Source organism: Silene latifolia, chromosome 10 (assembly GCF_048544455.1).
Source record: "Silene latifolia isolate original U9 population chromosome 10, ASM4854445v1, whole genome shotgun sequence".
Classification (NCBI taxonomy): Eukaryota; Viridiplantae; Streptophyta; class Magnoliopsida; order Caryophyllales; family Caryophyllaceae; genus Silene; species Silene latifolia.
The window spans coordinates 48,056,045-48,077,914 of NC_133535.1; the positions used below are offsets into that span (position 1 = coordinate 48,056,045).

The 21,870-nt window shown below is 35.7% G+C and overlaps 1 protein-coding gene and 2 long non-coding RNA genes across 5 annotated transcripts; 1 reads left to right on the plus strand and 2 right to left on the minus strand.

The window, feature by feature from the left end:
- Window positions 1-2,315: 2,315 nt before the first annotated feature.
- LOC141608975 (uncharacterized) lies at window positions 2,316-4,568 on the plus strand. Its single transcript, XR_012527104.1, has 3 exons — window positions 2,316-2,513; window positions 2,612-2,719; window positions 4,439-4,568. It is a non-coding gene; the product is annotated as an uncharacterized LOC141608975 (long non-coding RNA).
- A 5,877-nt stretch (window positions 4,569-10,445) lies between these two features.
- LOC141605600 (putative inactive receptor kinase At5g58300) lies at window positions 10,446-15,958 on the minus strand. 3 transcript variants are annotated; one of them, XM_074424438.1, is made up of 3 exons: window positions 15,508-15,958; window positions 11,687-12,944; window positions 10,446-11,227 (listed from the first exon to the last, which is right to left on the minus strand). In XM_074424438.1, the coding sequence occupies exons 2-3, from the start codon at window positions 12,936-12,938 to the stop codon at window positions 10,608-10,610; spliced, it is 1,872 nt and encodes a 623-aa protein (XP_074280539.1). In that variant the 5' UTR covers window positions 12,939-12,944; window positions 15,508-15,958; the 3' UTR covers window positions 10,446-10,607. The 3 variants fall into 3 exon arrangements, with proteins under 3 accessions (XP_074280539.1, XP_074280542.1, XP_074280541.1); XM_074424441.1 differs by lacking the exon at window positions 15,508-15,958 and adding an exon at window positions 14,219-15,087; XM_074424440.1 differs by lacking the exon at window positions 15,508-15,958 and adding an exon at window positions 13,119-13,475.
- A 1,735-nt stretch (window positions 15,959-17,693) lies between these two features.
- On the minus strand, window positions 17,694-20,919 carry LOC141605601 (uncharacterized). Its single transcript, XR_012526396.1, has 3 exons — window positions 20,826-20,919; window positions 18,466-18,575; window positions 17,694-17,892 (listed from the first exon to the last, which is right to left on the minus strand). It is a non-coding gene; the product is annotated as an uncharacterized LOC141605601 (long non-coding RNA).
- Window positions 20,920-21,870: the final 951 nt, after the last annotated feature.

Consider the following 21,870-nt stretch of genomic DNA (forward strand, 5'->3'; position numbering starts at 1 on the left):
CTTTGAGGAGTGTTTGGGTTAAGCGGTAACCCTTTCATTATGCCGCTGTTGTTCTCCTCTCCTTCTCTTTAGCATTTGTTGAACCCTGTTTTTATGCCGAAGTTTACGTATCTTCTTCTTGCCCGAAATATCTTCTTAACTCGAGTACCTCTTATTTCTGTCAACCGTTATTTTTACGGTCCGACTCCTTAGTTTCCTAACTTGTCATGCTCATGCATCCTTCGAAAATATTTTACCGTTTCTCTATTCCGTTATAACTCTTTATCTACTTAGTATAGTTGGTACCTTGTTGACCATGTTTACAGAGTTAGTGGGATATGATTTGAGGATTTTTGTATTTTGATTTTTGTCGGGAATTAGTGTAGGAGTTTGTGTCTGTATTTGACCCTGTGATATGAGAGCTAGATTTTTGATGGAATTCTTATGATGGCAATGATGTAGTCTCCTTGCGAGTTAAGGTTCGCGTGTTTTGGTGGTATAAGACCCACTTTGGTTTCAATTTGATGATGAGACTAATGGGATTAGTTTACCTGGGTGGAGTATTTCTATGGTTATTTTGGATTTGTTTTGGGCATCGTCGTTCGGGGATTGTCGTTTGTCATTTGATCCTTACTTTACGGAATTGGGGATTGATAGTTAAGTCTGTGGATTGTTATTGTAAATTTGGACCTTATATTTAATCCTTTGAGGAATCTTTCTATTGGAATTGGAATAATGTTGGGAAGTAGGATAGTGAACCTTGAGTAAACCGATCAGATGATTTGTGTGATGAACCCATTTATCTTATAGTTAGTGCTAATTATGGATTGGATAGTGCAACTTGTTGCTTGTGGGTTGGTTTCAAGCATGAATGCGTTTGAGAATATTGAATCTTGGTAAGGGTATAATATTGTTACTAGTTTCGACTTTGGATTTTGCGTTTGTTTGATGGAGAATACTGGTGGAAACATTTTGATTGGGAAACTGTTAAGTTATAATTGTAGAGGATAGGATTGTCTCAAGGATTAGCTTATGAGTAGACTTGTCGAGGAGTGGTTCGATGGCTCTTTGGATCGTGTGGCCTCCGGTTGTTGCCCCGTTGATGTTCGGAGGACCTAGTAGGATGACTCTGTGGTTGGATAATTGAGTGAACCTTTCTCGATGTACCGATCTTCCTAATTCCGATCTCCGACAATTGTCATTCTTGCTATTCTGGCTTGTTCCGTTGTGCTCGCCTTTATGGAACTCATTTGACCTCTTGAGTAAAGCGTCTGGTTCGTTGACATCTTTATTGACTTCATCAAAAAAAAAAAAAATTCCACCTGTAAAAGTTCAATTCCTTCTTGTCTGTTGGGTGTGAGTTCCCTATCGCGACTTGCACTTCTCATTCCCGAGTTGTTTTCCATCTTGCATAGATTCTATATAGTTTGAGTAAACTTTTGGTTCATTTACTTGGAGTAAATTTACAAATTTACCTTTTTCTATAACATTTGAAAATGATTTCTCACTCTCTTTCAACCCTAGTGTTCGATTGGATATCTAAGCTATTTCTCGTTTTGTGTAATGATTCCTTTTCTTACTCTTTTTCCGAGTTACTAAGCCTTATTTAATCATAATTAGTAAAGATAGTATTCTTACTATAGAACTTTAAGCTAAAATTTTGAAAATACTTATATGATTTTTAATGGTTTTAACATTAATGAGTGTTTAATCTCGTTGTTGGTGACGTCCCAATAATGGGTTTTCTCATTTATTGGTGTAGAAATATTTTTTTTTTATTATTATATCTTGATATGAATGTGGATGTTCTTGTCTGATCAACAAGAGTATCACCGTTTCATTGGAAAGATACCTATATTTTCTTATAACTATAATTTCTCCTTCTAAGTTTCGAGGGCTAAACTTTTTAAAAGGAGGGTGATTGTAACGCCCGTAATTTGGACCGTTAATATATTTCGAAAATAATTAATTAATCAAGTAAAATTTGACATTAGTGTATTTAAAGTAAAAATAATTCAAAGAAATATAATTTTATTATATTTTGAAGAAAAGTATTTATTTTGATAGTTTCGAGATGTTTAAAAATAGTTTAAACCGTGTAAAACTTTTTATTTCGAAATAAGGGCGTATCGGGGGGATAATGACAATTCTTTTGAACATTGGGTAAACGAATTTGGAAATGGGTCGTATGAGTATTCAATTTTCTTGTAATCTCGTGTTTAAAAACTTTGGTCTTGTCGGAATTTGCATTTGACTTACGGTTTTAATTATTATCGAAACGAGTCAAAACCGACTCGAAAAATCCCGACTCAAACCCGCTCTTTCCTTTCTTTCTCTCCTTTCCCGCGGACCAGTCCCCCTTCCCCTTCATTTTTCTGGTTTTCTTGTTCTTCATCCTCTAACATTTCCCAAATTTATCAAAACACCATTTTCATATACAATTCCAAGCTAAAATCGTCACATCTCCCTCATTTCTACTCGGATTTTCACGAAATTTACATTTCCGGAATCCCCTCGTCGAGATCTACAACCTTGTATGTTTTAATTTCAGTTTTCTTGAAGTTTTTTTAAGACGAATTTTGGGTAAATTTCGGTATTTGTGCTTATTTGTGTGTTTCTATTGTTTAATTAGGTGAAGAATTGGAGGACGAGTTTGGGGACTCGTATATTGTCGAGGATAGCGGCTAGTGCTTGTTAGGGTTTGGGTTTAAGGTGCTAATTGCTCTTTTTCTAGCTTAAGGTAACATATTTCGAGTTACTCGACGAAAGATCGTCACATGCTTTGTTGTTTTTGGATGTTTTGTGATTTTTGGTTTGAGTAGAAATTTTCACATGTTAAAATTTGATGCATGCATGCTTAATTTATGCCTTTTGTTAGTTTAAGTTAACAAAGTTGAATTGGGAACGATTAATTAGTGTTCAGACGATGTTATAATGAACAAAAATGGAAAAAAGAGAGGTGTAGGGGGCGAAAGAGTTCCTGGCAGTTGACCGGCAGACCACGGGCTGCCCATGGCTGGCCCGGTCGGTCGGCCCGTTGCTTGTTTGATTTTCCATGCATTGTTCGTCATTTTAGGTTCATTAATGAGATAATTAGAATAAGTAATGTATGGGTAAACTTTTGAATTAAATCAAATTAGTAATAAAAATTATGTTAAAGGTAAAAATTATATTTATTTTGGTAGTTGCACATGTTAGTATAGGTTAGAAAATGAAATTGTAAAGATTAGGCTCAGAATGAATTATATAGCGATAATTGTAATGTTTTGTTGATTGTGCCGAAAACTGAGCCTTAGTCCCTTTGACTGATGCGATGTCAGTTAATTGAGTGATTGGTCAGCCGCAATTTAACCCGCACTGCCGCAGCAGGCCGAGGTTGCGGGTAAAAATTCGGTTGAATGAATTAGATAATCGGCCTTTTTCTTGTTTTAGGCCATTTATTATATTTTTATTTCACATGTGTAATTAGTTGATTTAAGTAGCTTCTTGTATTGTAGAAACGGCCCTAGATTCCCTGAAGCCTTTAACATGGTTAATATTGTTAGAATTGGAAATTAGTATTGAATACTTATTGAGGATATTGTTGGATTGTTTGCTGAATAGACATTTATATAGCCTTTCACATGATAGAACGTTAGCATTTAGGTTGGTAAGTTGGACTTTTTGTCCTCTTATGGTTAAGTGGGTGTCTTACTTGTCTTGTGTGGTGTGGGCTAAAGTATTCAAGCTGGGACTAGCTGGGACTAGGTCCTAGGTGAGTATTTCGGCCTTCATCATAGATAGGTCTTTATAGTCTTTGACGAGTATATGTTCACTGCTTGATAGCCTTTGTGTTCCTGACTAGTGGATTTATATCCAAGTTGGGGCATGACCTCGTTACTTATTTTGTTAGTAAGTGGTCAGCTTAAGTACTAGCCAACCCTTTGGTGGACTCCTTAGGGTACTCACTTTGTTTTAGAAAAATTGTGGGTCTTGGGTGCGGTGGTGTGTATCCGCATGTCTAGGTCTCAAGCAGATTTTAGGCTAGGGTTGTGTTGTGTCTTGGCCATGTTTTATTAATATTAACCGCCGAGCCAAGATACCGGTTCGATTACCTTCCCTACCTCGTGGTATAGACTCGAGTTCTGAGTGACTATTGACGGTGCTAAGAACTTATGCCTGTCTTTGATATATTGCCCTTTCTTGTATGGTGATTTTATGAATCTGTAATAGGTGAGATGTAAGCGGGTTCTGATTGATAAAGTTTGGATTACTATTTGTTATATGATTCACATGATAGTTTAGTTTGGTCAGTTTAGGGGTCATAGGTTAGATTACATGATAATTACATTGTTTATCATATTGTTTACATGTTTTACTACATGTTACATTAATTTTGACGATTCGTGGTATCGGGAGGACTCGAAGTTACTCCCCACCGAATTGTGGCTTTCGTGTTTGTATAAAATGCGATTGACAGGTTGTTGATGCTTTGTTGGGGTCACAGACGAGCTAGTGAGCATAAGGAACCTTGGACCTAGTTTTGGCTATTCTTATAGTAAACCTTTTATCTTTTGGTTTTGTATATATTCTGAAGGGACATATGTCTCCCTTTTCTATTTTGGGTTTGTATTATTACATTTTCTTATCGTTAGCTATGGCATGTAAATTAGTTCGTTAGCATTGCAGGTTTTGGCACCCGCCTCTTGGGAATGTTGGAAATGTTGTGATTGGTTTAGAAAATTTTTTGAAATTACAGGTTTTTATATAATTGGACCAATTACAAACATATCCTACCAGTTTTTCCGTAGATTTTAGGTGTTAATTTATCGCGTTATTTAAGGGTGTCACAAATACTTGTACTTAGTATAAATACTCCATGTGTTAGGGGATTAATCACCAAGTTATAATTTAACATTAATCAAGTTTAGATATTACTAATCAAGTTGTATTCACTCAATTCAATATTAATCAAATCTTAATTTCTCTTTAATCATTCAAGCGTTCTTAGTTTTAGTTGGGTAATTTGAAGACTGTTTGGGTTTATTGAAGGCTTGACAACTCTTCATCATTCATCAAGTGTTCTTCTATTATTCTTTGCTTATTTATTTGGATCATCCTCAAGTTGGTATAATTCCTTTTACCCTTGCTTAATTAATTATTGCTTACTCATTCATCAAGTTTCACTTTGCTAATATGATTAACAACTTTATTAGCATGTTCACCATAATCATGAGTGAATAGTCTTCTAGCTAGGGTTAATGGGAGATTAAGGGAACTAAAACATGGAGGTAGATCCATACTTAATCTAATATGTTTTCATAATATTGCTTGCTTGTTGTAGTGTCAACTTATGCACATGTTATGCTTGATAAATTGCTTGATTTAAAACCTTGCATGCATACATCTCTTATCTATTCAACAAGACTTGTAAGATATAAACTAACTCAAGTCTTGTTAGACCATGCATAAAAGTGAATAGGAATAAACTAAGTCGACTTGTAGGTGTTGTACAGTCTTGACTGACTCGGCTCCGGAACCCAAATCTTCCTAGGAATTGTAAGACATAAACTAACTCGATTCCACTACAACAATAGTTTGCTTGCAACTATGTAAACATGTTTGTATGATCACCACCATGAATCCATTATGAACCCACGACACCCTAGTGCCTTAATTTATTGTTTTCAAACCCCCACTTTACTTGCTTGTTTTACTTCCATTTCTTTACATTTTATTGTTAAGTAGTGTAGTTTGATACCTCAAATATCAACCCAATTTGTGACACCCTAAGACATAACTTTCTATAACCGACAACTTAATTCAATACCCGTCCTTTGGGATCCGACCTTTACTTACCACTCTACTAAGAGTAGTTTATTTAGTCTATAAATATTGTTTTGGTTGGTTAGCTTAGACGACAAAGTTTCGAACCGTACCAATTTCAACATCTAAGACCAGGTAAGACCATGAATCTCAACGTCTTCATCCAATTTAGACGGACGATTTCACCGTCCTTGCCCAACAAGACGTTGATCTTCAACGTCCTTCCCCAGACTAGACGTTGAACTTGAACGTCCTACCCCAACCAGGACGACTACTTTCTATGGCCTTCCCCAAAACAGACTAAGAAACTCAACATTCATGCCCCTACCAGACGATGAACTTCAACGTCTCTGTCCCTTCCAGATGACGAAGTTCCTTCCTCGATAACCCCACTCTAACAAACCCGACAACTACAACAACAAATCCATCGAGAAAAACAACAACAAAGCCATCGACAACAAACAAATTCATCGACAAAAAACAACACTAAAAACAACAACAACAACAACAACAACAACAACAACAACAACAACAACAACAACAACAACAACAACAACAACAACAACAACAACAACAACAACAACAACAACAACAACAACAACAACAACAACAACAACAACAACAACAACAACAACAACAACAACAACAACAACAACAACAACAACAACAACAACAACAACAACAACAACAACAACAACAACAACAACAACAACAACAACAACAACAACAACAACAACAACAACAACAACAACAACAACAACAACAACAACAACAACAACAACAACAACAACAACAACAACAACAACAACAACAACAACAACAACAACAACAACAACAACAACAACAACAACAACAACAACAACAACAACAACAACAACAACAACAACAACAACAACAACAACAACAACAACAACAACAACAACAACAACAACAACAACAACAACAACAACAACAACAACAACAACAACAACAACAACAACAACAACAACAACAACAACAACAACAACCGAATTGCGAAAAGAAACAAGAAAAGAACGAGAATGAAGAAGTAGAACGAAATTGAAACAAGAATTCATTCAAATCAAGACAAACATACAGTACTAGCCTAATTAAAATGAAATTATATAACTAAATCTAAATTAATTCAAAAAAAACCGACTTACTTGAGAATAACGGAGGAAATTGAGAAATGGTTGGTGTTGCCGTCGTCAGTCGTGTTGCTACGGTGGTGGTGGAGGTGCTGCGGTGGTGGGTTGGTGATGCAGTGGCGGTGGTGGTGCGGTGATGTGGTGCGGCGGGGTGGTAGGGAGAGTTAGAGAGTGAAAGAGAGAAAGTTAGTAATGAAAGAGAGAGAGAGAGAGAGAGAGAGAGAGAGAGAGAGAGAGAGAGAGAGAGAGAGAGAGTAAGGGTATGTGTGTCTTTTTTTTAAAAAAAAACGTCGAGGACGTTTCGCAACCCGGTTTTTCTTTTTCAGCGGTAAGTCTTGCTTAAGAGAGAATTATCCGTTTTAATTAAGACGGATTAAATATTATTTATATCGGTACATTAGTTGTACGAGTATGTATAAATGCATTATATATTTTTATGTGTAAAAGTTATAGTCTATATTTATATAAAAGTATAATAGAGGAACCACTGGACACGTGGCAACGTCACATTCACTCTCAATCCTGATTTTCCCGCCTACTATCACAGGGAATCTTTGGATGTTTTTTAATAATCTTTGGATATTCTTTAATAATAAATGAGGACTAATTTTCACTAGACAAACGTCAACTGTGAATAATTTTCCATTTCCTTTTCTGACAGCTTTCCCAATTTCTTTTCTGCCAACTATGGAATCTTTTTATAATCTTTATACTCAATCTGCAAAAAAAAATGGAAACTAATGTTTGATCAATCAATAAATTAAATATAAATTTATCTTCCAATCCTGGGTAAATAATATCTTTAGACTCAATCAAACAATGCAAAAAAAACGGAAATGGGGTGAAAATGAAGAATGAAGAACACTACTACAACAAAGATTAGTTGCATAGGGAGGAATATAAATTAATCTTTTATGGTAACCAATCCAATTTGTTGATGATCGTTGAATATAGAAGACCAAATATACAATATACTCCGTACAATATTAAAAGATGTTATATCATACAATATATTTATGAGCATGCTCACATTTCAGAATATTTGTTTTCTTAATTCAAAATGAAAAATGAAAAATATACTGTATGATACGGCAAAGATTACATTTTCAGAATTTCAAGCACACCGATTGTGATATATTACAAATCACTTATAAATATGACTACACATTACAATCAATTATTAAAAAAAATGTGAATTGTAGGTTTTAATATAATTTTCCACTCTACTTCATGCAGATCTTTTAATTAATTCTCTACTTTGTCGTATAATTTCACGCAGTTTACTGTAGAAAAATTCTTTTGGTGCTCAACAAGTTTGAGTTCATTGACTATTGTGCACGCCAATTACGTACCCTACTTTTTCTTAAGTACATATTTTCGGCAACTTTTGTAAATTCTTTTTAAATATTTTGTATTGAATCGGATCGGCAAAAGATATGAAAATGTTTCATAAGTGATCTTCAATGTAAGGAAATGGAGATTCATTTTTGGGAGTATGACTAGCTTAATACCGTCTTAACTTAAGACGTTTTACAATCTTCTTTAGTTCCCCTCTCTTATAATCTATTGTAAGAGTAAAATAAGACGGTCTTAAATACCAGGATAGTGTTAATGATTAATATTGTTCGTAAGGTTTTTGATTTTCTAATACCAACTTTCATTTTATAAAAAAAAATGATACAGATGTATGATTGAGTTGGTATAGTCATTTTCATAAAACGGTAAAAGATTGATGATTATGCACACTTGACCTTTTTTTTTATTGGTTTTCTTAGTCCTTTTATTTCCTGGAACATCGGATTTAATAATACATCCTTAAAGAACATTTGATTTGATCTACGAATAGAAAAACGTTAAATTAATCAATGTAAAACGAATTGATTTTTCTAAAATCTAAAACTGCAGTTAATAAATTTCACGTCATTTCGTTGGATGTTCAATTAGTTTGGGCAGCTTTAGCATTTGAACTACAATTTTTTATGTATTTCAGACTAAAGTTTTTTAATCTCGAAATGGAATAGGACTTATAGGAGCATGTGCATGCATGTCCTAATGTAAAATAACCACGTGTTTTACCAAATTGATGTAAAACCTACTCGATTTTTATGTTTGTTTTAGATTAATGAAATTGTAGTGAAAACAACGTATTTTTGTGTTTGTATATTGTATGAAATAAACAAAACAGTAAAGATATGAAATGTCTAACCCTCCTTCCTCGCAACCTCGCAAGAAATAATGGTAACTATCTCACCCTCGCAAGAGTGAAATAAAAATCTTATAACTCGCAAGTTATAAAACACAAAAGTATAAAACTTGAATTAAACTCTCCAATTGATTGATAAACTTATTTACAAAGACCCTTATTTATACTACTCACTATTACCATAATATGGAAATTATAATATGACAACTACCTTAACTAGGATTAGGAAAGTAACTGGCTTTTGTAAACTTATTAGGAAATTAAAACAACTTGACTTGAATTAGGAAACTAATAATCTAGACTCGATTAAGGAAAGTAACTTAAGATCGATTCCAATTGAGCTTCCATCTTGTAGTCACGTAATTTTTGTCACCTGCGTAAGAATTGGACAACTCAACTTAAAACGATCATATCTCCTTCGTTACCTAACCAAATAAAGCGTGTGACCACTCGTTGGAAAGCTAACATCATGTACTTTTATCTCCAACCAAAATCACACCAAAAATAGCCGAAATATTGAGCTTTTAATTCAAGTGAATGAATCTGAAAGATAAGAGTGACTTGAACTTGTGTTTTAAACTTATACCCATGTCCATCATGTATATGTTCTTTTAAGATTACTGATATTAAATGCCAAAATTTAAACCTTTTGAATCCATGGTAAATAAAAATTGGACTTTTCTTTTGTTTTTATCCCTACTCAACGAAAAGAACCTCGGATATGTGGTGGATCGATTATACTCTTGATAAATTTGAATCCAACCCTTTCATAGACAAACATCAATAATAGGCTTGACAATCAAAATTCACAAATTCTCATTATAGACGGACACTATCCGTCTATACGCATAGACGGATACCATTTCCCCTCACAAAATACCCATTTACCATAAAGTGGGAAGCACATGGGGGGTGCCCCACCTTGTCCCCCTACCCATTTTATTAGAGGTCTTTACCCGTCTGTTCACCCCACCCGTCTATACCAAGACCTCTTGATCAAAATTACTTATAGACTCCTTTGAATCTGGTCCAAAACAAAAAGGCGACTTAGCTACGCGTGTTTTTTATATTGATTTTCGTGAAATCGCAATGCGCAAGGAATGAAACTATTTCGATGTAAATATCTTGGAAACGGAGCGCGTCATACAACAATTAGTCAACTACTGTAGTATAGAGAAGTGCAATCTTGGGTAGGGTAGGTAATTGCTACTTGACCTGTCGTAAGTTTGCGACGAATATATCCCTTACAGAAAATATGTGAAACTCAAAAGCAAGAGCAATAGGATAATTTTCCAGAAGCACAAGCTGAGTAAAATTAAACATGGAGTAATAATTTAAAACACAGCCAATTGGCATCAATACATTTCCCCACCTTATTTGCACGGGTTAAATTTTGCACAAATTTTAAAGACAATTGCATAAAATGGGAATGATCGATCATCTTATATTATACTACATCGAGGACAAAGAAATCATGGTGTCGGGGTATGGGCGTTGGAGTCCTTGGACCGGTTCTCATCAGAGTCCAAAGGCCGGATTTCCTCAATCATCCTAACCACTTCATTCATTAGGGGTCTCATATCAGGAACCCTGGCAACACAAGCTAGAGCAATCTGCAACATTTGAACCATCTCTTCCTCAAAATTGGGGCTCCTAAGCAACTCCGCATCAAATACCTCGGACGTCCATTCCTCTCGAACCACAGATTGGACCCACCTTGGGAGGTCAATTACGTCAATTTGACTATGACTAGTCTTAAGAGGCGCTTTTCCTGTCAACATCTCCAAGAGTAAGACTCCAAAGCTGTAAACATCTGATTTTTGGGTGGCTTTCCGGGCTTCTACTACTTCAGGGGCATGGTACCCTACACTCCTTGAGGTGATCCCTTGGAAATTCATCAAGAGAGGCAGGCCGAAATCTGAGATGCAGCCCTCACGATCTTGAGAGATGAGAACGTTGGTTGATTTGATGTTGCCATGGATGAATTTTCCTCCTGCCTCGGAATGTATGTGGAGGATTCCTCGGGCTGCTCCGACTGCAATTGTCATTCTGGAGTTCCAATCCAGGGGAGTTTTCCCACTGAAGCCATTACCTGAAATTTAAAGAATTGAGTGTATTTAAGAAAAAAAGCCTCTAGAGGTCCAATCTCGAAGGGTATGATTGCACACATACATAGCAGGAGCCTTTAGGCAATAAGCACCCCAGATCCAGGGGAGTTTTCCCTCAAGGCACTAGCAGAATTTTGTTACGCAAAGGCAAAGTTGCTCGTTGTGCACCCCAGATCCCCCCCTTAGGCCTTAGGTCACCATAGCAGGAGCCTTTAGGCAATAAGCAAATGTTTTTTCTTCAGTATTAAAGAAGGTGCCAAAATAGAACCAATTCTGTAGACTAGTGCGGAACCAGATTTGACACCAATTTGTTGAAATACAACAACAACAACAACAACAACAACAACATCAGAGCCTTAATCCCAAAAACCAATTTGTTGAAATACAAGCATTAAAAAAGACATCTAAAACCATTTGAATAGAGAGGTTCAGGGAAAACATACCATGCAAGACTGCACTCAAGCTGCCGCCGGATATGAAGTCGTAAACTAGAAGCTTTTCATCCTTTGAGAAGTAGTAAGCTCGTAGAGGTACGACATTTGTATGCTGACCAACTTTACTAACCATCTCCATATGCTGCTCAAACTCCCTCTTGCCTATTCCAACTTCCTTTAGACGTTTTACAACAACGACGACTCCCTCATCCAAAATGGCTTTATAAGCAGTTCCATAGCTCCCTTTTCCAAGGACTTCGGCTGAAGCTCTAAGTAAATCCTCCAAATCGAAGTTATAAGAACAGCCTTCAAAAAATACCAATTTGTTCTTCTCAGAAGTTTGCACACCGCTTCCAAAATCTTCCTTTGGCATTTGGTTTTTGCCTTTCTTGGTGTTAACCTCCATCCCTTTCTCGACTGGACTGTCTTCTACACTTCTTTTTCTCAAACAACATAATAAGATTATCATAATAATGAGAAATAGCGCTGCTGCACTTCCAATTATTATCCCAACTATGGCACCTCTACTCAATTCTCCGCCACCTCTGTCCATGGAGGGAGAAGGTGACGGCGCACTGACCGAGCAACTACCTAGAGGTGGCCCACACAAAGGGTTTCCCAAGAAAGAAGTCCTAGGGAACTTTTCAAGTGAATTTGGGATTACTCCATTTAACTTGTTGTTGCTCAAATCTAAAAGCTTAAGCCTTGGTGGGTTAAGATCAGTAATACCTCCGGAAAGCTTATTATCTTGCAATTTTAGTTCCAACAGCCTAGTCAAATTGTTGACACTTGGCGGGATGTTTCCCGTGAAGGAATTTGAGCTCAAATCCAGTAAGACAAGTCTAGGAGAAAAAGCTTCCGGAATACTACCTGAGAGATTATTGTGTTGGAGGAAAAGGGAACGAAGAGACGGTAAAGAAGAAACATCGTTGGGAATGTTGCCATTTAGGCTGTTTGATCGAAGGCTTAGGACTTGAAGAGCATCTAGCTTCCCGATGGTTCCCGCGGGTATCGGGCCAACAAGCCCAATCCCAGGGAGACGAACACCAATGACACGGGTTCCCGCAGAATCACATGTGACACCAGCCCAAGAGGTACATGTAGGAGATGTAAGATTCCAATTGAGGTTTCGGCCATGTGGAACATTAGCAGAAAAGTCAAGAAGAGCTTGACTGTCTGAGTTCAGGTCAGCATAAATGAGAGGGAAAATAGGAAGTAGAAGAAGAAAGATTGTTATCTTTGGTGACGACTGAAGTGCCATTGACACCTGATTACAGTTTAAGACAGAATTAAAATTCAGTTATTGTAAAGTTGAGTAAACAGAAGTACAGAATAACAAGCAAAGAGATGTTAAGAAAAAAAATATTTCAGCATAAAGGGTGCCTCAAAGATGGACTAAGTAAGAAATACAGTAGAAAACATGAAGAGACATCTTGACAACCTTAAGAAAATTAATTGCTGGCTTCTCTTTCAATCACCTCAATATATCTTCACAATCGAGTGAGTGAGCGTCTATACTAACTTTATTCCAATCATTTTTTAGTCTTATCTTTTATCTACTATATTACTATCAAAGATCACCTTTGTGATCAAAGTTCTCAAATTTTCAGTGGAAAAAAGAATATTTTCTATAGTGCAAGGCCCCTCTGAAATTCTTTTATGGGGTATTGTGTTTATTAGATATTGAAAAGAAAAGGAATATCCTTCATGCCATTCTGCCATCAAAGGAGTAAACAATGAATAGTTACAATAAACCACATAATAAAGAATTAATATTAATCATCAGAAACAACTCCTGCTTCAGGTTTTGGGGTTCGCGCTCATACCATAGGTATGGCTTCCTATGGTTCAACCTGTCACTGGTCCAACCAACAAAGTTCTTGTTGTAATCACATGTCTTGGTTACAACAGAGGTATTCGGTACCACATACTTGAGCTTCGCAAAAATTGCGATCGTTCATTGGCGTTAAACTCATTTGTATGGAGTATAATTTAGGTTTATATTGTTACTAGGATGGCTAAATTTTAAATTTTCAAAAACAGATGTCCACTGTTGTTTCCAGGAATATATTCCTGCATATCAATCACCTCAAATTTGGTAAAGCTGTAAAGATTAAAAGCAAATTTAAAGTGAAGAAAAGAAAATAAAGTGATGAAATAGAATCTAATGCCATGAAAAAGAAGAAACTAATAATTTGGCAACAAAAATAAAGTATATATAAATAAAGTAAAGGCAACATGCCATGTCTAGACAAATTCAGGACATGGCCCTTGAGCTTGACAGTACACTTTCATTGCAAGAATACAGGCATTTGTTCCAAGAACTAACTTCCAGAATTTCTTATTTAAAATCACAAGACATAAGTTAACCACGTACCAAACATATATCTATTTCGATACACAAATCAAATCAGTCATTATAAAACAATTTCAGCTGACTTCTTCAGTTTGTGAAGCAAAAAGAATATTGAACAAGTTGTGACAAGATATAAATGGCAAAGAAAAGAAAGCATGGTCGTTTTCCACTCGGGTTTGACATACCTGTGGCGGAGACAGAAAATTAAGTTTGGAGCCAAAAAATTAAGGTTGGCGTGTTGGAGGCCGAAAACGCAAGTAGTATACTAGCAATAATACATAGAAATATACCAAAATTGTTGACTACCAAGTATTACTCAAAGTCCAAGGGGGTTGCTCCTATTAGACTACTAGCCCTCCTAGCTCAACCCTTCTACAGGCCGTTGTAAGTAGACCCGACAAAACCGACTTGAACCTGATTCGCGCCCCCGAATTACCCAGACCCAAACGCTTATTATTGCATATATAGTGACCGTTATCCCCAAAGAACTTAGATAACACCACACCCGAAATGGCCCAACTTGACCCGTCTTGGTCCAAAATTCTTGCAAACCCGAATTGGCCCGACTCGATCCAACCCGATTGACCAATTTGTCAGGTCTAGTTGTAGGTGTAGTTGTAAGCAGCAACTAGCGAGGGAGAGGGGACATGGAGTGACCAGTATAGAGTACTAGAAAGAGTAGAAACTGTCTCCCGTGTAGAAGTCTGTTTAAATGCAGAAAGTTTGGCCCATAATAAGTTGGGAGCAAAGTAACAAACCACATAAGTACATTTTAAACAAAATGGCCTTATTATCTCAATTGTCTATACTCTAGAGCATGCCTAGTTGTACAAGCAGAAGCTATTTCTTCCTTAATAATTTACCGACTAAACTAATTGACTTTTATTTCCAGTTATACAACGCAATGTATACGGAACGGGATCATGACCCATCTATGATCTATCTATCACATTTTCATAGTTCTACTAGCAAGCTTGCCGGCTTCAGTATCAGGTACAATCCTCGATGCATAATGTGTGACCCAACTTACTAACTTGTGTGGCATCCACAAAAAAAATAAAAATAAAAAATTGTAAACTTTTCAGGGAAAAATTTCTTAAGGCACTTCCTTGAACATCCTAAACAGTAAATAAAGAAACCCTGCACTTACTTAATAAACAGGCAACATCAACTGTTAATTCTGAGAGAAAGACACACACAAATTTTGCACAGAATTCACACAAATTAACATAAAACAAACAAACCCAAATACTTGATAATTGTAACCATAACCAAGAAAAATTATAAGATCAAGACAGTTACTTTAAATAATACCCTCATTTGTTGGAACTTTTTTATTCTTTGTGACGGGTATTTTAGTCAAAGCCTCAACAGTAAACAAATAATTGGGACGGTAGCATATTAGCAAAGACATAACATATGTTAGCAAAATGCTAAAATTAGTTAGGAGAGAAAGAGAGAAGAGAGCACAAACCTGAGAATGCAAGAGTGTCCAATATTCCAGAGAATCACAAAAAAAAAAAAAAAAAAAAAAAAAAAAGGAAAAAGAAGAAGACTATGAAGTGAGGTGAGTGAGAGGAATAAGAGTGTTGCAGCCATTAGAAAATGAGAGCAATGTATCATCAGCTGCTGCTTAATTCAGAGATGAAGTATAGTACAAATGTGTCATTAAATCACCCTCTTTCTCCCACTCATTAATACAATACACAGTTGGCCCATTAAAATCAAAAAACAAAAGTTTGAAAAAGGACTAAAGCAGTAAAATAAGGGTAAAGTGAAAAGGGAAACAAAGTAATAGGAGTGCATTATTGGATGAATATGAGAATATGGTAAATAAAGACTGAAAAATGTCGAGTGTTTAGTGGAGTACAGTGGTACCAACTACCAAAGTGGTGTGTTTTTGGGATGAGCTACTCCGTGTTAATGGAGCAACACAAATGTGGGGATTTGTGGGCTTTTATTTTCTATGCATTAATTACTCTTTCCTTTTACCGTTTCCTCGCCCTGATTTGCATTACTATTCCAGCTTCGGCCAAACTACCAAATTGGTAAAAAAAGTGGAGGGTTGTTGCCAAATTGGTTAAAAAAGTTTTACATGTAACAAATTGGTAAAAAAAACTAATGGAATGTGACAAATTGACCAAAAAAGTTTCACTTTAACAAATACTCTATCATTGCAACTAGATTTGACAAAACTATCCTTATTGAATTAGTAAACTAAAAAAACATTATCCGAGACTCGTCATTAGCAACTATGACCCGAAACTTAAAATTAAAACACTTGACCCAAATTTGATCTAACGTTGTTAAACATGTTTTTCTCTTGAATAATTCGACCAAAAAATGATTAGATCTATAATGATTCATATCCATAAATATTTGGATAAAAATTACTCGTAAACATTAATTTTTAATATTTCACCTCAGATAGATATATAAATTAATGAAATATTAAATAAGAAAAATAATCCAATTTTCATTTTCGAGCCTAGTAGAACTTAGTTTCGAGCCACCGGTCTTCGGATTGCATGCGGATTTTCTTAGGATGATAGGACGTCCAAACCCCGAAAAAAGTCGAGTTGGTTCGGGTTTACCTTGTAAGTAAACCTTGAAAAACCGACCTGACCCGATTAACTCGACTCGAAAAGGCCGACCCGAGATCCAAAATTTACCAGAAGTCCAGAACTACAACTCCCAAATTTAACCCGAAACCCGACTGACCTGACACGCCCCGATCTTTGTTGACTAGGATCTTACCTGACACGACGCGAAATGACCAGATCCGAAATCCCGACCTGAAAATGACGCGAAAAATGTAACTCTAATTGAACAAATAAATGACTAATTTAAAAACACACTTACTATAATTTACGTTAAAATAAAGAATTAATTATCAAAATTAAACTAAAATAGGTATTAGTATTAAACGTACTTTTTTCTCTTAACCATTGACCCGAATTTGAGTCTGGCCCGAAATAACCCGACCAACATACCCAAAAATTACCCAAAACAACTCAACTCGACCCGAACTAACCAGGTAATATGACAACCCGAAATAACCCGAGCCGAATTGGCCCGACCCAAACCCGACTCAATTGACCCGTTTGTCAGGTCTAGTTGTAAACTTCATCTGGTCATCTATTCTTATTTCTTTGGTTTTCGGTTTTTATGAGTTGGGTGACTTGGGTAAAGGGTATTTTAGTCAAATTTAGTTCTAGGAATAACAAATTAAATAAAGCAATAGTTTTTTTGGCCAATTTGTCACATTCCCTTAAGTTTTTTTTACCAAATTGTCACAAGTGAAACTTTTTTTACCAATTTGGCAACCATCCTCCACTTTTTTTACCAATTTGGTTATTTGGCCTCTAGGCTTCCAGCCGACACAACTTACATTGTACTACCAGTTTATAAGGGGCCAAATAACCAAATTGTACTACCAGTTTATAAGGTGTCATGTAGTTTTGGTGAATCAAACAAGATATAGTTTACCAAGTATCTGAACATAGATTTGGAGAAATTAATGGTTGAAGTTGACATTGGTTGATTGTCAAGTCAGTGAGGACAATAAATTTGGGATGGAGGTACTATAACAAAACATTACAACTACCAGCAAAAAAGATGGAGGTGTTATAACAAAAAAAATTCAACTACCAGCAAAAAATGTAAAAAACATGCACACCTGCGGCTACACAGCAAATCCTCCAAAGAAAAACTCAACTTACCGAGTCAGAAATTTATTGAAATAGCAAAAATTACCAAGATGTTCAATTGCCAATGAAACTTCATGCTCGTTAAATCCCATATTGAGCAATTGAAGTGTCTTGTCCATGGTCCCGAATAAAGCTTCTGTACTGATATGCTGTGTTTTAGAAAGATTAAATCAATTGGCAAGACATAAGTAGTAATTAGTAAACACTAAAGATCACCATAATGATGGATGATGGAAGGGAATTAATACATAATAAGATCACTAAGAAAGGACAAGAAGATAGTTAAGTGCAAGTGTATACAGATTTTCAAAACCCACATCGCTGCCTACGAAACAAAAACATTACCCCAATGCCTTGGCTTTGATGTACACAACCTTATCCATGTACATTGTTAAGATGCTTTTCGATGACCCATAACGAATACTACGCTGAGAATTGCATCAAATGAGTGCTACATCACAACAAAAGAAGGGCGGCTGGTTTAGCAGGGTCATTTACTTAAAAAACCATCATAATCCAGAACTAAAAAATAGTTAGCATTTGCATCAATTGACCATATGCTCTCAGAAAAGATATAGTTTAACGCATATGAACTTATACTCACGGATAACTCCACTTTCAAGAACATCATTAAAATGTAACATAAACTTTTAAGCAGTTTAAATAAACCTATAATGGCAGAAGCCAAGGCGAATAACATACAGCAAACGCTACCAACAGACCTCATTCTTCCCTATATGATTGTCAATAGGCGAGTCGTCACAGTTTTCAGTTTCAGCTATCTCAGCTGCTATGATGAAGTCCACGAGTTCATCAATTGGAGCACTCGTACCTACACATTGATTATTATTTTATTTTTCAAAAAAAGAAAAAGAAAAAAAAAAGTAAATCGAAAGGGTAGAGTCTAGACTGTTGAGGTAGAAAAAGATACATTACAAACAAAATCTAAGGACCTGCACAAAGTTTAAAGATGCCTACACAAAGATTATTTTAGTTTTAGCTCCAATGGGATCATATTTATTTTAGTTTTAGCTCCAATGGGATCATATACTTGTTATTCATCTGCTTTTGGACTAGTCTTTGTCTTTGGAATATGATGCAATAAATCAAGACAGTTTCAGAGGTGTTTATAAATAAAATTCTCAGATAGGACATTTTTTTCGAATGGTATTTCAGGCCATCATGGTTCATGATCCTATAATTTCACTAACTTGCAGTTCCATCCATATCTTTATATGTTTCATAACTTTCACCAAAATAAACTAGAAAGTTAAACAAAAGAATTAGTTGAAATTTTGAGCGTAAATACCATACGTAGAATAAGTATCGACTGAAAATTTTAACGGATACGAGCAAATTGTAGGACAGCGCTTACTGAACCATACCTACCAGCATTAAAGATTCTGAAGTTTAAAAACCTGAACATTAAAATGTCACCGACTGTGTTACTTCAACTCTTTTCTTGAAGGTTTATAATTTATAGTACGTCCAACATGACACAACAAAGGTATAGGTATGGTCGTAACGAGTTCGTATTTCACTCCACTTGAAAGAAAAAAAGGCACTTAAACGGGAACAAAGTATGAAGGCTAGAAAGATATTTTAGTTGGATCTCTCACACTACTCTACACAATATTCTTCTTGCGAGTTAGCATATGGGTAATGGGACGTGTATTTGTAAAGAGTATTACACTACCACTTCATCAATAAATATTTTACTTCTAAGTCGTCTCAGTGAGAGAGTGCGGCTACTATTAGGGGTGTCCTACCTAAAAATTTATGGTGTCCCATCACTGACAACTAAAAAGTTATTGCAATTTTTCAGTAGCTTAGGACACCATATCACTATACGTGCGTCCGCCACTGACCATAATATAAATACAACATGAAATACATAATACGCACATGATACCACTTATCACGACGTGATATGATGGATTTTAACCAAATATCATTTTAGTATATTAAGTAGATGTAATTAGTTCGCGATTTGCTGGGGTTTTGAGCGAATCCAGTAAACAACCTAATAGGTCAGATTCACAACATTCAGTCTAAACCTGAAAACTTACCTCAGCCTCTTATACGTGTCTCATATCCGTGTCTAATGGAGTTAAGCATAAGACAAGGACTCCAACTTTCTATATTTTTCCAGTTAAGGACTTGTACGATTAAATTTTTCCGTTAAGGACCTATACCTTTCAGGCTTTTACGCCGTTAGTTCTCTGTTAAAAACTTTTGTTGCATGTCAAATAAAAAAGCAAAAGTTATTATTTTAGTTCAGACTGCACAATTCTCACCATATTGTTTTCTTCGTTTCTCTCTCATGATCTAGCAGTACAGTTCTACACCCTTCTTCTTCATCTAATGCGGCCTTTTTTTGTTAGCTATATATCATTGTTGGGTAACGTTCGACGTATTTTCTTTCCATTAAAAATAAACTTAAAATTAAATGATATTCTTCCCAAAAAGAGCAACCCTACAGAGAACTATCGCCAATATACCAAAAAAAAATATAAAGAAGTATCACCAACGTAGAATTCGGAATCCGTGAGTGTTAAATCTAATGAGGGAGAGTTTTACAATGCATATAATCTTAATTACCAGGCGAAACCCGAATTAAACCGGATGGTATGCACCCTAATAAAAGAGCATCGTCCACAAACTACTGGTAATACTGAATCAAACACTAACTTTGATTTATGTGGGGGAAATCGACTATGGATGTCATTTATCTTATCATGCATGCAAATAAATGGCAAGTTAACAGGATAAGAAGGGTTTTCATAAAGAGTAAACTTAGGTCGAGAATACATAATAGTTCCCCATTACGATTTAGTCTTTTTCTCTTTGCCATAGCCGTAGACATATATCTGGTGCTTAAAACTAGGACAAGGCCCCCAAGTTCAAAATTTCTAGTCAGCCGATGGATTTATGTCGAGGAAATTGACTACGGCGGTAATTTACTTTCTCATGCAAATGAATATAGGATTTTCGTAACAAAGCGAAATCAAGAAGGCATAATAGTTTCCCACTAGAAAATAAAGTTGCATTTAGTATGAAACATAAAAAACCTGAAACCTACCAAGTTTATTGATAGCAAAATCAGCTTTGGCTACCGAGAAGCTCATCATCAATAATGATGCTCTTTTGTCATCGCTAACACCTTCATCTAGATCAAGCTCCTACAAGCATGAGTACAATAAAAATCACACTTTACCTCACACACACACAGTTGACAATGCATGCGTTGAAAGATATGGTAGAACGCTGACAAATGGTTACCTCCTTTCGACAAATATCGTCCGGTATCGTAATAACATTGATATCGTCGTCATCATTAAGCAAGCTAAAGCTATCCAATGAAGAAGATGCTGGATCGCCATCGCCGTCGCCGTCAGTCGTCTCGGTTTGTTTTGTTTAGGTTAAAAATTATACGGGTCGGGTTCAATTCTCATAAATCACACACGGACCTAAATTTTTATCTAAGACCCTTTCTTTTCGACTTAATTTCAGTTTTAATAAGTTCAGTTCACTTCAGTTTAGCTCAATTAAGTTTAGTTCAGTTTAGTTCAGCTCATTCAGTTTAGTTCAGTTCAGTTCAGATCAGTTTATTTCAACATTAATATTATTATTCTTATTTTATATTCTTATTAATATCATTATTATTATATTACTTTATTTATTATTGTTTCTATTATTATTATTATTGGGTGCTGATTTTCGCAGTACACATTTTATTTTCGCAGTACACGGTGGACAATTTTACCCCTCTTATTTTTCCCTCTATTTTCCCTCTCTAATATACTCTCAAATTTCAAATCTTCATTCTCCTCTAATTTCATCATGTACTAAACACATTGAACATTGAAAAAAAAATCAAACTAATTGTAGTAGAGTTACTACGAAGAGTAGTCTGCTATAATACTACATTGAATTAAAACAAGGAAAAGAAAAGATATTTCATGTACTACATCGAATACAATACTCTTTTTTTTTTTTTTTTTTTTTGAGGAAAACACTCCGTAGGGTATTAGTTCATTAACGATAAATCGAAAGCAGCTGCAGAATCCGCAACATGAGGTAAAACATCCGACCATACAGTTTTGCCTACTACCCTAGGAAAGATA

Bases quoted from the DNA above. Each gene is read 5' to 3' on its own strand.
- LOC141605600 (XM_074424438.1), bottom strand. From the start codon at position 12,938: ATGGCACTTCAGTCGTCACCAAAGATAACAATCTTTCTTCTTCTACTT. The intron at 11,228-11,686 runs GTATGTTTTCCC...TTTAAATTTCAG, and splicing joins CTTGAGTGCAGTCTTGCATG to GTAATGGCTTCAGTGGGAAA.